At 37.4% G+C, this 15802-nt stretch overlaps 1 protein-coding gene across 1 annotated transcript in view; it reads right to left on the bottom strand.

The window, feature by feature from the left end:
* Nucleotides 1–15802, bottom strand: part of MAP3K15 (mitogen-activated protein kinase kinase kinase 15) — an 81878-nt gene that overhangs the window by 51361 nt on the left and 14715 nt on the right. Inside the window, exons 2-3 of the mRNA XM_053970167.1 lie at nt 4627–4766; nt 1248–1271 (exon numbers count right to left, since the gene is read on the bottom strand). Coding sequence (XP_053826142.1) covers nt 1248–1271; nt 4627–4766 — 164 coding nt within the window. The remainder of the gene's footprint in view (nt 1–1247; nt 1272–4626; nt 4767–15802) is intronic.

Raw genomic sequence — 15802 nt, 5'->3', positions numbered from 1 at the left:
GTGTGAAGGGAAATCCCTCTCTTTCTGGAAAAAATCTGCCAAAAGAAAAGACTGTAGGCTGCTAATCTGATTGCGCTAGGTTGAACTTCCACCCTCTCCTTTGTCGTTTACTCCATGTCTGGTCTTATCACCAAATGGCGCATTCGCAATTCTCCCTCTTGCTCTGGAAGGCAGAACACATGCTCCTGAAATTTTGGTCATCCACCAGCTGATGGATAGTAGGATTCACAACCAAATCTGCCACATTCGGAGTCTCCCTTCACAGAGCCACAGAGCAGTAAATGCAGCTCCCAGCACACGGGTCAAACTGGTTCAAAGATCCCTGAGGCAGCCAGGAAGGATGCCCTGCATTTACATGTGCTAAACCTGATCTATCTTTAGCCTATGTGGAGCACTGTGGCCAAGTCAAAACAGCAGCTCAAAATAAACTGCTGTGACTAATGCATTTTTTCTTCTAGTTCTCTTTAAAATTACTATTAAACTCTAAGACCACTTTCTTATTTTAATCCTGCTCAATACTGTTTAGAAGAAAATAAAAGTATATGATGAATGGGAGGAAACAGAAAGGATAAATGGAAGAGGTTTGTAAAATCAGTCATCCTCAAAATAACAGTGTGGAGGATTTAATGAAAATAACCACTGACATGGTGTGAACTATGGCTAAATATACAACTATATAAAATATTATGGCATATTTCAAAAAGCCTTAATAATTCCAACATTTTATCTTGTTTCTAACTTATTTGTTTGGCTTTATTTGCATTAAGTGAAAGAATATTTTTACTTTGGAAATAAACTTTTCTAAGAAATAAGCATTTTTAAGTAAATCTGTGAATTTGTCAGTTAGAGGACAGGTATACAGGAGCCAAAGCTGTTTGAGATACAAAAGCAAACCCCATTAAGGCATCACAAACTTCTGCATTTGCACAAATGGGTGGCAGTGGTAGAGGGAAAAAGAGACTTTGAATTTTTGAGTTTATATTTGGATCTGTCAATCTACAAATAAAACTTATATCTACTGGCACTTTTCTACAACTTAGAAAGGAACTGGTAAGGAAAAGTAACTTTAAAATATAGTGTTACTTTGGTGTGTCAACAAGCTTTTGAAAAGTATGAATTATAGATAGGTAAAACAACTGCCTTTAATCATACAGAGCATATGTATATGTGGCAGCTTTGGTGTTAGAGCTGCTTCAAATGTAAGATCTTCATTTTGTGTTTAAAATGAATGTGGATTTAATACTTACTGTGTTTTTCTGAGATACCATATCCTGTGGGGGGAAAAAGATAATAGAAGTGTTTATTTGTTTTTACTGGGAATTATTATTTCAAATAAAAACCACTGCTATACATACACACATATATATATATGTACACACACACAAAAATGTGTTCTTCACAGCATAATCCAGATTTCCTGCCACAGTAAATTCCCAATAAAGGGAAAGAACAACATCAAGAAGAGTCTCAGTAGCTCAGGTCAGGAAAAAAATAACAATTCAGTGAAGAAATCTACTTCAAGAAGTATTCAGAAAATGAAGAAAGTTGTACTTAGCAGCAACTGGAGTTTCTCAGACTGGGCACACTCAGTCACACTCTGAGCATTTGGGAGACAAAAGCATTCAAAGCTGGAGGGGTTTTCTCTCTGAAAGAGTATCCTTCAGATACCTAAGCCCCTTTCTTACACAGGTTGGTACACACCAACACATTGCTTCTACACTGTAATTCTTCTCATCTCAAAATCTAACGAGAGATACTGAAACAATGAAGCAGATGATAAACTATTTGGCATGTAAACCAGACCTCAGAGACTTCCAGTTGCTGGTAAGTAACCTTCTCTTCTTTTGGGTGATGGATCACATGTTCAATGAACACTGCTTGGTCAAACTAAAGAGGTCTCCAGGTAAGCCATGCTACAAATATTAGATATTGATTTGTTTCTAATCAAAGTTGTCAATATAATTGAATTAAATGTGCTCTGACAACCTGAGATGATTCTGCTTGAGCAACTTCATATCTGACAGCCTGAAATCCACTTGGACAACCACTGCGTAGAAATTGATTGTGCCCATGCACCCATTTCCTCAACAACAGGCAAAAAATATCAGGGGGCATTTAAGGGATTTAGCTCTGTAGATATGACTCTCTTGAAACCCAGATTACATACTCTTTTACATCCTCAGAACTAGATTGTTTTGAAAGAACGTTGGTGAAACTGAAGAGACAACTCTTGGGACAATTTCAGGATGGCTCCTAAGATAACTTGTATAAAGTCAGGTTGCCAGAACTTCACACATTTTCAGCAGAAGTAACAGCAGTAACATCAACACTGCCTTTATAACACTCACTCTGTGCACCATTTTTAAAGTGTGCACAGCAACTTAGGCCCAAGTAAAGTAATACAATTTGGAATGAAAGTGAAAAAACCCTGACCAAATTACTCATAAACTTCAGAATAAAGAAACATCATCAGAGGGTCAAAAAGGTACTAAAAATTAAATGAAATTTCTAATTAGCCTAAACTCCTTAAGCCAAATAAAATACTTAATAACAAAAGCAATGGAAGGCTTAGACAGCTGAAATACTACATATCTGAAAATTAATGTTTATCTAGCTAAGCAAGTATCTCCAAAAGAGCTTTATCTACTGCAGTCAAATCTTTCTCAATAGGGAGAAATTACCTCTTCTGAAACCATCCAGCACCTATGACATGAAATGTGTCATGAACTATTCTTTGCTGAAATACCCCACGAACAGTCCCTGCCTACCTTCTGAAGTATTCCTTAGAAAGGTGTATTAACATATTTGAATCAGTGCTATCCAGCACTGAACTGGGGCTCAACTGATGAAGAGATACCAATGACAAGAGGAACACTGAACCCTGTCTCAGTGTCCAGCTTAAACCATTTGATACACAGGATCTCTCCTAGCTGGTTCCAGCAACTTAACTCAAGTCTTATGATCCCATCTAAGATATGCTATGGGCCTATTTAGGCCAAGGAGGCTATGCAAACAACTGAGGGACGAGTAAGTTATCAGTGCCACTGACAGAGTTCCTAGAAGAAGAAAGGTGAAGGCAGATAATAGTTTTTCCTGGCCTTAAGTGATCTAGTCAAATTCTGGTGTTCCCCAGTTCCTAGACTTGAGAATTACATTATTAGAAAAAAAAGGCTTAGAACTGACAGTGCAAAGACTTGCAAGGCCTGGCAACAATCAGTCTGAACATGCAACCACAGATGGATGTAATCCTGGAAATTCTTCAACACTCCAGTTATGGAGCAGGGACTTGAGTATGTGCTTTGGCATGAAGTGCAGAAATCAAAGCCAATATCCTCATTGGGCAGCAACAAATAGAAAACAACTAGCCTGTGCTTCCCAGACCTGGGCACATCCTTGGGAGCACCAAGTTGATCAGAACATCTGAGTGACAGCAAAAATAAAGATAAAAATGTGTTAATGAAAAATAAAAATGAAATATTTCATAGCAGTCAGGTATATTACCAGTAGTGGATGGAAAGCTGTATGCCTGCCCACCCTGATTAGATGGAATAAAGGAGGACATGCCAGTAATACCTTAGTGTGTATCTGTATGGATAATCTCATTGAGCAAAGAGTGTGACAGGCTCCAGCTCTGAGTTCTTGGGACTCCAGGCCACATGGAATGTGAATGTGTATGTGGACCACCAAATGAAGAAAGGAAGTATGGGTTATAGACACATGAGAGCAAAATCAAAGACACTGAGAGCAGAGAAGAGGAATGAGAAGCCATGACAGAATAGAGCTTTTCCGGGGAAAAAGGAGACTTAAAATTCTTACAGAATCAAGAGAGGTTGGAGAACTCCAAAAAGGATTTTTGGACACTAATGGTGTGGAAAAAAGCAAAGTAGCAAGGGGCAATAACTTGAAATAAGGAAAAAACAACAAAGCATGAACATTCTCTCAGTGAAGGAAGCAAGAAAATTAATTATATTAAAAGCAGCAACAGATGATACAGAGGACAAAAGCCTAAATGTGATGTAAAATAAAGAGAACCTACGCTGAAAAAGGCAGAAACATCCACAATATATGACTTGCAACAAGAATAGCAATTTCAGGACTTTAGTGTATATCACGTATTATCCTACTACAAAAATGAACAACAGCGCTATACAAAGATTTGGTGAGGAAGTCTTTTCCTATCTTCAAACAGCAATAAAAAGGAGATTCTAGTAGTCTTAGTCAGTCAGCACCTAGGGAATACAAACCTCATCTGACAGAAGTGCTTACATAGGAGTAAGCTGCAATACAGCCCTTGTTCAAGTTAATATTATATAGGCCATAACTTTTTCTTACATGTACTCTAATTAAAAGAAGGAGAAGAAGGGAAAAATCAGACCTGTACTCTCAATTCCAAGTCTAACTACCTGAAGCAAATTCAGTACCACACTACGGATCTTCTCTTCCAAAAATAGCATTTATTTATTCTATTATTACTGTTTTTGCTAATAGTTGCTTTTTCTTAGCAGGTTTTAATTATGTAGCTATCAGGAATTACATTAAATGTAAGTTTCAAAAAACACAAACATCTGTAGGATCAGGTATAAAGATATTTCTGAAATGAAGCAGATTGTGAAGTGAGAACCTTACTTTGAGAGACTGAGCAGTGTCAGCATCAGTGTCATGGTAAAGAATAACATTATTGGCCATGTCAAAGCTTTCACGCACACCAAGGTGGTAGAACAGTGATGGTTGCTTGGAAATATCACTCATGTCCACAACTGCAACATCTGAAATGAGAGAAGTGGAAAAGAAGAGAGAATGCTAAAAAAATAATAATCTTAAACCAAATTTTATTCTTACATAGGTTTTAAAATAAATCCTGAAATTAAACACACACACTGGACAGACAAAGTCAACATTTTCAAATAAGGGTCATTTTGTTATGAGAGAAGTAAATTTTACCCTTCATATAATAAATAAGAGCCACTTATGAAATTATCACAGTGTTACACTAACTGGGAGGCTGAGTTTATTAATCCTGCTTAAGGCTTTGAAATCACAGCATCAGGAATGCCTCAGGTAAAAAAGCAATTTTTCACTTGCTCCCTGAGGCCTGACAGCATGAATAGGACAGAAGTTTCAAATATTCAGGATGGAACATCTAAAAATAATAATGTAAATTAGAAAAACAGAGAAAACTGTGAGATCAAGTTTATTTTAAGAGGCTGAGGTTTGAAGAATGGGAAATTCCTAAAGAGTAGAAAAAGAAATTACTCTGAAAATTGACTCTAAAAAGCTACAGGCAAGATGTTCAAGATGGGGTGGGGTGGGGGGCACAGCAATGAGGGAATTCAATCACAAGTAGCCAGAGCAAGACTTCCACCGCTTTTCTTTAGTGTTCCAGTCAGAAATGCAAGTAAGAACATTTACATCTGTGCAAGAAGAGCTATGCAGAGAGCTAATGAGAAATATCCCATATTACACAGAACAGCTGAGACACTGACAAAAGATTCTGAGTTCACCATTTTGTTCTCATATAGACCTAAACAGCAATGCAGGAAGAAGGGGTAGCTGGAGAATAGGACACTTAATGCTGAGTTTTTATTTCTTGATCCTTATATCCTATATATTCCTATGAAAATTTTGCTTTAAAGTTTTTTAGAGGTCTGTATCTATATGTCTGTCTGCTTTCACCACTTTGGGATAGATGGATGAACTGAAATCCAAAGTATTCATATGAATAGAGTCTTGGCATTGAAACCACAGGGGAGTCTGAGGTTCTAAACAGATTCCAGAGACTCAGTGCAGCTGGGCAGTAAATTCTACATCTCTGAAGGGGTAACAGACAGTGCCTGGTACATACAGGGAAAGACAGAAGGGTGAGCTACCAGTAAACAAGAAATCTAAAAGCAGGTTTGATGGCTGAGACCCAAATGCAGCAGCCAGTTAACCTTGGTCACACCAAGGTTACACATCACAAGAATCAATACTCCAAACTTAGTAGGCAGTTTCTTGGAAAAACCTGCAATGAATATATGCTCCTGTACAATTCCATCAGCCTATTCTGACACACCACACAGAGGTCAGCCAGTCCCTCAGATTACTATGAGACTCCTGTTAAAGTACAAGGAACATTTTGAATCTGAAGACCTGCTTTAAGATCAAAACATCACTGTTCAGGAGCAAAACCAAACAAACACAAAAACCTCCCAAACCCAGGAATATCCCAAACCCCAACAAAACACACACAAAAAAAATCCAAATGCACCTCCCTCCCCCACCAAAGAAACAAAACATCAGCACAAAGTCAAGGCATAAGAAAATCCCCTTATTATATAAAACTCAAATTCTGCACCATCTACAGGTGATAATTCCAGTTCCAATGTTTAGCCAGCTGTCTGCAGCATGAATAAAATTCTTAGTGCATTGCACACCATAGTGTTATGTAAACTGAGAGAGCCTGAAGAAGTAAACACCAGCTCCATAAACTCAACAGAATCAAGATTACACCAATATTACAAAATCCTTTTGGAAAACATAAATTATCTACAGAATAAATTTAAGAGAAACTAACAAGCAGACTGAGAATTAAAATACCATCTAGGGGAAAAAATTAGGAGCTTGGATGGTTTTTATTGCTTGCATAAGAGTGTTTTTGGGGAATCAGAGTACTGTGAAATCAAAATCATCATCCTAGTAAGAGAACTCAGATAATGCAGTGTACAGATAGGGTACAGATATTGCATTTTACAATACAATGTGAGCAATGATTTGTAACAGAGTTCATTGAAACAAGGCTATACACAGCTCATTGCCACATCTGGTCTACAACTAAAATTTGTCTTCTGTTGATAGCTGCTCCATAGCAATGTAAGTAGAATAAAAAACACATTAAATGGACGTAAGAACAGAAGTAAGCATCTCCATTTAAAAGGGTAGCTAATAATCCCCTTGATATTAATTCATACGTTATAAAAAGATTTATGAGAACAGGTTTTCCTTGCCTATTCATACCTCACAAACACAGGCGTGAATAAGATAAAAATAAAACAAAATGAAGAGTAACAGAGATGAAGATGTATCACAAAAACATGCATCCAAGTTAAAAAAAAGCTCCAGGAATATAACTGAGTGGGTTCTGTTTGAGCATGGGAGTCAAGGAATGACACAGAAGTAAATGACAGTGGACAGAGGCAGAGCATCCAAAGTGCTCCTGGCTGTGGGCTGGAGCAGAGATGAGAAGCTGCATTCCTCTGGAGCTCTCCAAGCCCTCCTCCAGGAGTAACAGTAGCAGGCTTGGAGCAGGGAGGAAAAAGATCTACTTACAATGCAGCTTTACTAATGTGCTAAGGAAATGCAGCATGAGCACAGAGGGCCCATGAAATTAATGCAAATTTGGGTGGAGAAAATATGACCAACAGTAAAGACTTATAAAAGCAGTAGATCCCTGGGATGCACCCAGTGCATGGGGTGCTGAGAGGGCAGAGCTCAGTGTTGCTTATGGCTGGGTCTAAGCACACTCCCCAGAACTACTGTTTCCAGGGGTACAGCTCTCCTCTCAGAGAAAGGCAGTTTTGTGAGTCATGTAATGAACAAAGCTAGTATGTAACATCACAAATACTTCTGTTTCAGTTATCTTACATATTTTCTCATGATTTACACTAAAATTCTTCATTTTCAGTTCTTTAAAAACAAGATATGTGGCCCTGCACTTCAACCATGCATTCAGAGTGGCTGATAAGAGAGATAAGAATTTCCTTAAACTTCCAGAGACACATTAAAAGAAACAACTTCAACACTAGTATGTGCTTTGCAAATCTTGATTTATGAATAGAAATAAGTCAATCAGAGTTCATGCGCAACTCCCATTCTCCATAACAAAAGAGCCTGGTCAGCCAAATGTACTTCTGGACTTCCCTTGACAAATTTAAGTTCAACCTCCATTACAGACAGGGGTGAAGCAAAAGCCAATGGCATTTTTTATCAAATCTTATCACACATGAGAAATGTCACATGATAATGAAGTATTCCACACAGGTCTAAACCACCAATGGAGAGGGTTTCCTATGTTCAGAAGGAAAGAGAGCAGGGGAAGGTACAGCCCCTCTGGAAAGACAGAAGGCTTCCAATGAAAATCTGTACAATGCATCCACCAGATGCAGTGGAGGTGTGGGGATGTGCTTAATGTTGCATATGACCAATTTCAAATGATTCTGGAACAGAATATTTAAACTTATGGCTTTTTTTTCTGCAGTAGCAACTCATGCTCAAAACAGCATACCCATCAAAATGTGTTCTCCCTCATTTCTTCTTAAGCATAGCATATATTTTCAAGTTATTTTATTCTCTAGTAGTTGCCCATGAAACTATTTTCATCCTGAAATTAGTTCATTTTTGTCATGAACCCAAAAACTGATCTCAATTTATTATGTGATTGCCGTTCATTTGTCTGGGCTTTTGTTTCCACTGCAAAATGATTATGGTATGTGTGTATTTATAGTGCATTAAGGTAATTCAGCACTATTGCTTATAGAGTCTTGATTAGGTCTCTGCATTGTTGCAGCAGATGGCACATAATTAATTTCTTATACTACAGTTTACATATTTTAACACTAATGTGTCTAACAAGACCAGGGAAGAGACAAATAACTGTGACAACCTGAAATGAAGATTAGAGATCATTAGCTGTGGTAAAATAGGACACTATGAAACTAATAAATAATTCAACATGGAAAACATTATTAAACAGGTTAAAACCAGAGGACTTATTTCTCTATCTTGAAATGCACATGAAGACATCATATAATTTAATTATCTAAATAAATCACAGGTCTTCACATGGCTTTTTTATGATTTATGCAATTGTTAGCAAAACCAAAAGGACAATTTTGCCATCAGCTTTTGGGATCTGTAAGTTAAAAGGAAATAAACAGAAGAAAATTAAGAAATAGCCTGCAATATGCTGACAGCTAAATAGAATCTAGGAGGCCTGACAGAAGAAAAAGGTCCAAAAAAGTCTGCATTGCTTTTAACTTCTAATCTAAGACTCACCTCCATCCAGCTTTATCCATGTGCAGAGCAAGAACCTTGCTCCATTATTTTGGATTCATTATTTTTCAGCATTTGGAATGTTTCTATACGTAATAGATTTCAAAAACACCCCCAAACTCAATGTGATAATAGAAATCTTATTGGAGGGAAATGCAGAACTCAGCTCTTTGTTATTCACTAGCACCCTGCAAATTACGAACCTTTACATTAGTATTGCTTCAGCTGATTGGCTACTTGCATCATAGTAAATCAATAAGTAAAAAAATCTGTAATTCCTTGAAAACCAGTAAAGAAAACTGTCAAATTCTTCACTACTCCTAAAGAAAAAGAAATTAAAATACTTAATTCAGGATACACATTAATTTTGATTTCTGCACAGCTCTTTAAAGAAGACAATACCCAAGTTTTTACAGGGAAATAATTATGGTAAAACGGTGTGTTTCAAAACCAGGAACCCTTTGCAGCTTCCACTTCAGCTAAAACCAAAGGCACACCACTCTCAACTTTAATACACCCAATACTCCCAGAAACTGGGAAGCTCAAGGCATTAAAGTACATTTGTAGCAACTACTAACAGAACTGTTGAGGTGATTTTTCAGCACAGTTTGTTATACCAGCAAACTGTCAGTGCCCTCCATTAAATCCTAGGCACAAGCCAATGTTAGTGTAAAAATAGTGTCAACATTTGTGATGATATCATGGCTCTCATAATGAATCAAGTTTCATTTAAATCTTACTGCTTTATAATCATGGTATTCTGTAAAAATCTGCTTATTTTCTCAGAAAATACATTTTTCCAATTACAATCTAAAGCACCAAATTAAACCCAGATATTGCCTTAGACACTGAAAGACCCAGGAGACAAAGCTCTTTTTTAAGTTTAGAACTTCTGGTATTTCAATTCAACCTTTTCAAGTTTTCAATATTATAGCACAAACTTTACTAACATCATTGGTTTGCCATAGGGCCAGAATTGGTAATAAAAATAAAAACCAACAAATCAGTAATGATTTGTCCTGCAATATAGATTTGTATATGTTATAATCACATTAAACAGCATTTAAAAAACAACTTCATATATTTCAGGCTACACTCGTCTTCTTGTAGATTAAAACCACGTGCTGCACTCCTGTATAAATACTACAATTAAAATTAACTGTAATAGTTCAGAAATTGCTTACAAAGCACCTTTAAGAAGAAAATTGTTTTATAAGCTGCAACTTTTGTAAAGGAGTCCTACAGTGGCTGGAGCCTTGACTGCAAATTCCAGCCTACTGCCTACCTCAGAAAAGGAAACACAAGCATGCACACTGGATGTCTGAAACTTTTTGATGCACAGAGGGCATTTCCTTTGGAAAGGGTGTTGAGTTCACAGGCAAAAGGAAGTGATTCAAAGGACAGGAAAAATAAGAATTAAATTAGGTATGAATCCTCATATTAGTGTGGGAAAAAAGATTTCTTTTTGTTCACATATAGTAAGCACTGAAAAAAAAAGTGACATTATCAGGTTTTATTAATGACACCAACCACAAATTGGAGAAAGAAGAAAACTTTAATACTGGCCAAATAATTTTTAATTCATTATTTTAAAATTATTGTTATCTTGAGAAGATAACACAGAGAATTACAATTCTAGTACATTATCCATATACACACTCTGACTATAAAATGAAACAAAATCTAAACTTAGTTATATCTTACTTTTGACAGCTCTAATGGATTTAAGTGTTTTAGGATTTCTGAAAAGCTGGGCATCAAGTGGCAAAAATTCTGAAAGGTGCTTTTCCATGGTTTGTCTGTTTGCTCAGGAAAACACAAGAACTGTTGTAAAGTGGTGATTTCAGACTTGTGCTGTTTAAAAAAAAACAGAGCAACACCTCTAATTTTTGTTCTCAGACTGAGCTTGTCATTTGCCGTTTACTTAGTTGTGGCATTACATCTGCCACAGGTTTCATCTCATAAAGGGATTTACTAAAGAGAAAGGCCAGCACACCCCAAAATGTGTCACTTCTCCTCTCACCAAGAAAAATGGAAGGCAACCACGTAGTGCCTAACAATTATAAAAGCCAGCATTCTTAGAACCACAACCACAGGGGGGAAAGTCAGATTTCTCTTTTGCATTTCCTCCTTTCTATGTTGTCAAATCTTGCTCTGGAAACCATTCCAACCAGTTTCACATCCTTCCCCGTGAAACTGCTCTGCTCAGTGAATGTGAATGGAGTGAGTGCTGAAGATGAACTGTGTATTACCTGAGCAGCAGCAGCATTCTGCACTAAGGAAAGTTTGCTGTTAAATAACTTTCCTGAAAGGACCAGGAAAATCCTGAGCTCTGCTATTACTAGGATAAAAAAAAAAAAAAAAAAAAAAAAATTCAGATGAGAAACTTTTAATTTTTCCACCACCCAGAAGCATTACTAACTGTAGCAATTCAAATTATTGCTTTGCTCCACTTAACACACAACACATCAACACTTGCAACGTCCCACCTCCAGAGACAATTCTAGGAACAGCTGTGTTAAGCAAAGTGGGCCAGCTGGTCTTTGTGTGAAAGGCAAGACACATCCTTGTAAAGGAGGAGGAAGAGGAGGAGGAGGAATAGCTGACAACCGAATGTGTTTCAAACCATAGCATTTGGGAGATGGTAGAAAGTCCTTTCATGTGGCCCAGCAAGGCAGCTCCTCCTTCCTGTGCACATGAAAAGTTTGGAACACTCAAATTCAATCCTCTCAGCTCCTGGCAAAAAAAGCTGAAATAATGCAGCTTTTAAACTACCAAAATGGTAAAAATTTATAGTGCTTACAGTCTGATTACAGTCTGAAAGTGGAGGTAAGAAAGCTGGAACACTTTTTTCCCCCATACAGCTTCCAGTGAAAGCCCTGAGAGAACCCCCAGTGGCCTGAAATGGCACTTTTTAGACAGCCATGCTGCAGGTGATGAAATGTGAAGTGCAAAGAAGGAGACAACAGAATAATCCAGTGTATCAAAAACAGAGGCACATGTAGCTGGAGTGAAACTAGTGATGATTGCAACCAATACAGCACCATGCACACAGAGCCTGACGGCATTTTAATGTAGGTAAAGAACACAAAACTCATATTTATTTTAAATACTTAATTGAATCATAACTAGAGAGAAACTTCTTGGTCTTGAAATCAGTTCTCACCTGTAAACTTTTGTCCTTTTGATTTCAAATTCTAGCTTTGGCAACATTTGAAAATTTTAGTCTTAGGCTATCTTAGCAATATATGACATTATAACATTCACTGGCAATTCCTATCCAGCAAAATCAACCCTCAGATGACACTGTGAAAATCAGACAACCATGCAAAACAACAGAACAGATAAGACTGAGGGGCCAATGCTCATCTCTGGCTCTGTATAAAATCCCCCTTTCATACAAACAACTCCACAATAGGGTTACATTCAGACCTGAACATTGCAGCCAGTAATCATGTTAGTGCTGTGGTGTTACTTTACAGATACTGCATCTTTCATCTGTCCTCTGGTACACGGAACACACACTAAAAATAGAATTAGAACATATTTTTCATGCTTCAGTGGCATTTATTGCAACTCAGGAGAAACTAGTACCTAAAACAACTAATTTTTTCTAAAACACGACAAAGTATTTGTGCCATATTTATAATTTATGCATATTTCTTAATATCGAAATTATATATTAATATCTAAATGTTCCAAAAATTATATCACCCAAGAAACTACACTTTAGTTGACAGAACAGAAAAAATTACAGCAGGTGAACAACACTGCCAGTTATAGGAGTTGATCTATAGCCTGAGATCTCATGTATTTTTATGTTTTGGGGTTTTCTTATTCATTAGAAACATCATCTGAAGCTTTTCAATTTTTTGCCCTGAAATTACATATTAGGAACTAGTCTGTTAAATGGAAAGAAGGACTTTTCCAAAAACCTTTGACAGCAAAAGCTTTAAGAAAAATTTTAGGTATTTAAATACAATTAAATTCACAGCAAAACTAAGTTTCAAAACCAGGGCAAGACACTGTATTAAAATAACAGGACAATTCTACTGATCTAGAAAAGCAAAAATTGTGCTGATAGAATGCTAATGCTTATTATTTATTTAACTGATCTTCAGGGAGAGTCTTTCAGACTCTTCCAAATCCGAATACAACCAGCACCCACAAGAACTGGCACGGGAAGAAAAGTAATGCAGTTAATGTAACACAGAGGGCATCAGAATGTGTTTTTAATGCTTTGCACAAGTATGAAGAAGAAAAATATTGTATGATTGGAAACACCTGAAAATAACCTCTCTCAGAAGATAGCATAATTTGTGATTTTTTTTTGGTTTTTGTTTTGGTTTGGTTTTTTTACAGTTGGCAGTTTAGGGAAGGAAGGAAATAAAAAACTAAAAGAACTAATCCTCAAAGAACTCTTCTTGAAATACTGAATTGCAGAAGTTAGGAAATATATAATTCACAGTAAACAGTGCATGCCTAGGCTTATAACTTGCTTAATATTTTCCATGACAAAGCTTTGCTTTCAGTCCTTCTTAACTTTGCCGGTCTTTGCTTCAGGTTGTTGGGTTTTTTCTTTTTAAGAGATTTAATTAAAACCAACTCAAGTAATTTTGAGACTGTATTGGAGAACTTATTTTTCTGGCCACTGTTAACATCCTCTCATGCCAAATTAAGAAGCCTTACTGCTTTCAAGCACCAAATCAGAAATTTGTCAGATGGTGAAGCTGTCTGGAAGTAACTTCTCTTAGCCTCAGGAAATGCTGCTCGTTCCAAAGCCAGGTTATCAGCAGCGAGCTGGTCAGAGTCACAAGGGAGATGTTTGGTCTCAGGTGAGCCTGTCATCACTGTCTTCATTGTCAGCACACAGAGAGGAAAGTACTTTCCCAGCCCCATTCCCCTGATCTGTCAGAAGCCAACTTCAGGAGAGGAATTGCAGCCCAGAAGCACCAGTTTCTCTCCACTACCTATGAGGGGAGTCCAAGCAACTGCAGACACCCACACTGAAGGTGTTCAGTGCCACAACGCCCCTTCCACAGAGCCTCACAGATCTGCTTTGAAGGATTTCATTCATTAATCACTAAGGCATTCCAGTCAAGAATTATATAATCTCAGCAGACGTTTCCCTGGACATGTTCCCACCATTTAACCAACAAAATGGCCAATGGAGAAGGACTATAGATCTTTCTCATCAGTACTTTACTCACATTCCCTCTACCTGTGAGAGAAGGACTGTCACAATTCAAACCCTCACCTAAGATTTCCAGGCATCTCTCAAACACCTAACTCTTGCTTGAGTTTTCCATAAATTGGGAGCTATTTGTGAGTCCCAGTTTACAATGTTGTTTGTTTTGGCACTCACTATTATACAACTGTGGGGATGACTGCTCTTTAAGAGTTGTTTGTGCATGTACTATCCCAGCCCAGGGTCTTTTCTCTTACTCATATAACCTGACTGTTTAATTACATTGAAGCATTGACTATAACCTCCCTGCCTATGGATGAAGTTTACAGATTGGTTAAATTTTCAGCAAAAATACCTTCAAGCCAAATATAAGCATTGCATTTCCCTGCAAGACAAAGTCATTAATATAAAAGCTAGTAATAGACTTAGCCTTCTAGTTTATTTATTTATTTTTGCTTTCATACCATAGCTTGTGAGGTCCCAGAAACAACACAACTCAAGTCTGAGGGAGTTAACTCACAGTAGTGTGAGGTTAAAGTCAAAAAGATAATGTCCACACACACTGTCTCTGGAAACTCACAGCACAGACCCTTTACACAGCCTCCCTTCCTTGAGGAAGGATTGTAAAACTTGTAAAACTCTAGGTTGAGATGGTACACATCTCTTCTAATCATCCTCACTGAATTATAATCATATTTCATGAGTGCCAAAACAAAGTACTTATATTTAAAATTACTGTTATCTAAACCTTCTAACCAGCACTCATCTCAAGTAAAATGGGGAAAAAAGTCAAATTAAAGCCATTTGCTGTTTCAGGTTGACATCAATCACTTGACCATGTACAATGTAAAAAGCAAAAACTATTAATCATTACAAGTTTCAGGGTAAACAATCCTTCCTTTATATATACTATGAAATACTCTATCACAGACTGATAGATAAGATAGGTAGTGATGCTGGCTACCTAACTATTGTTAAAATACACTGAAGAATCTTAACATTCTAATAAACTTTTTTAAACACAGCTGTGCTGGTTTTGGGTGAGATAGAAAAAAAAAAAAGAAAAAATTTATTCTTTAATTACCATTTTAAACCCTATGGTCTGGTCCAAAGTGAGCAGGGTTGTAGATTTTAATAGATACACCTTTACGTGGCTGCAACCATGATTTGAGTTGCATGTCATAAAAACTGCTTATAGCAGGAATCAGTGGATGAGAAGCCTTACAAAAAGCAGTGCAAGTGCAGCAGTGGCCCAACCTGAGCTGGGCCTTGGTGTCAAACAACACAACACAAGCAGCTTTTGCCTTACAAGAAACTGTCCTTTTCTCAACCCACAAGCTTTTTCACTTTCCAGTTCTCTCTCCAAGCCTGCTGGAGAGGAAGGGAGTGAGTGAGAGGTGTTTAGCTGCCTGTTGGGATTACCCCATGAGAACAGCTCATGGCAGACCAGTGAGTGTGGGGTACCTGGGGAACAGAGCAGTTCCCATCAGCACCAGTGGCTGCTGAGTTAAGCAATGACACCACGACAACATTGCAGGAATAAAAAGGGCATTAGCATGGCTTAAGCAGCTGAATGCTTGCCTATGG

The sequence above is a fragment of the Vidua macroura genome, chromosome 2 (genome assembly GCF_024509145.1).
Source record: "Vidua macroura isolate BioBank_ID:100142 chromosome 2, ASM2450914v1, whole genome shotgun sequence".
Lineage (NCBI taxonomy): Eukaryota > Metazoa > Chordata > Aves > Passeriformes > Viduidae > Vidua > Vidua macroura.
This window is presented reverse-complemented; position numbering and strand designations above follow the sequence as displayed.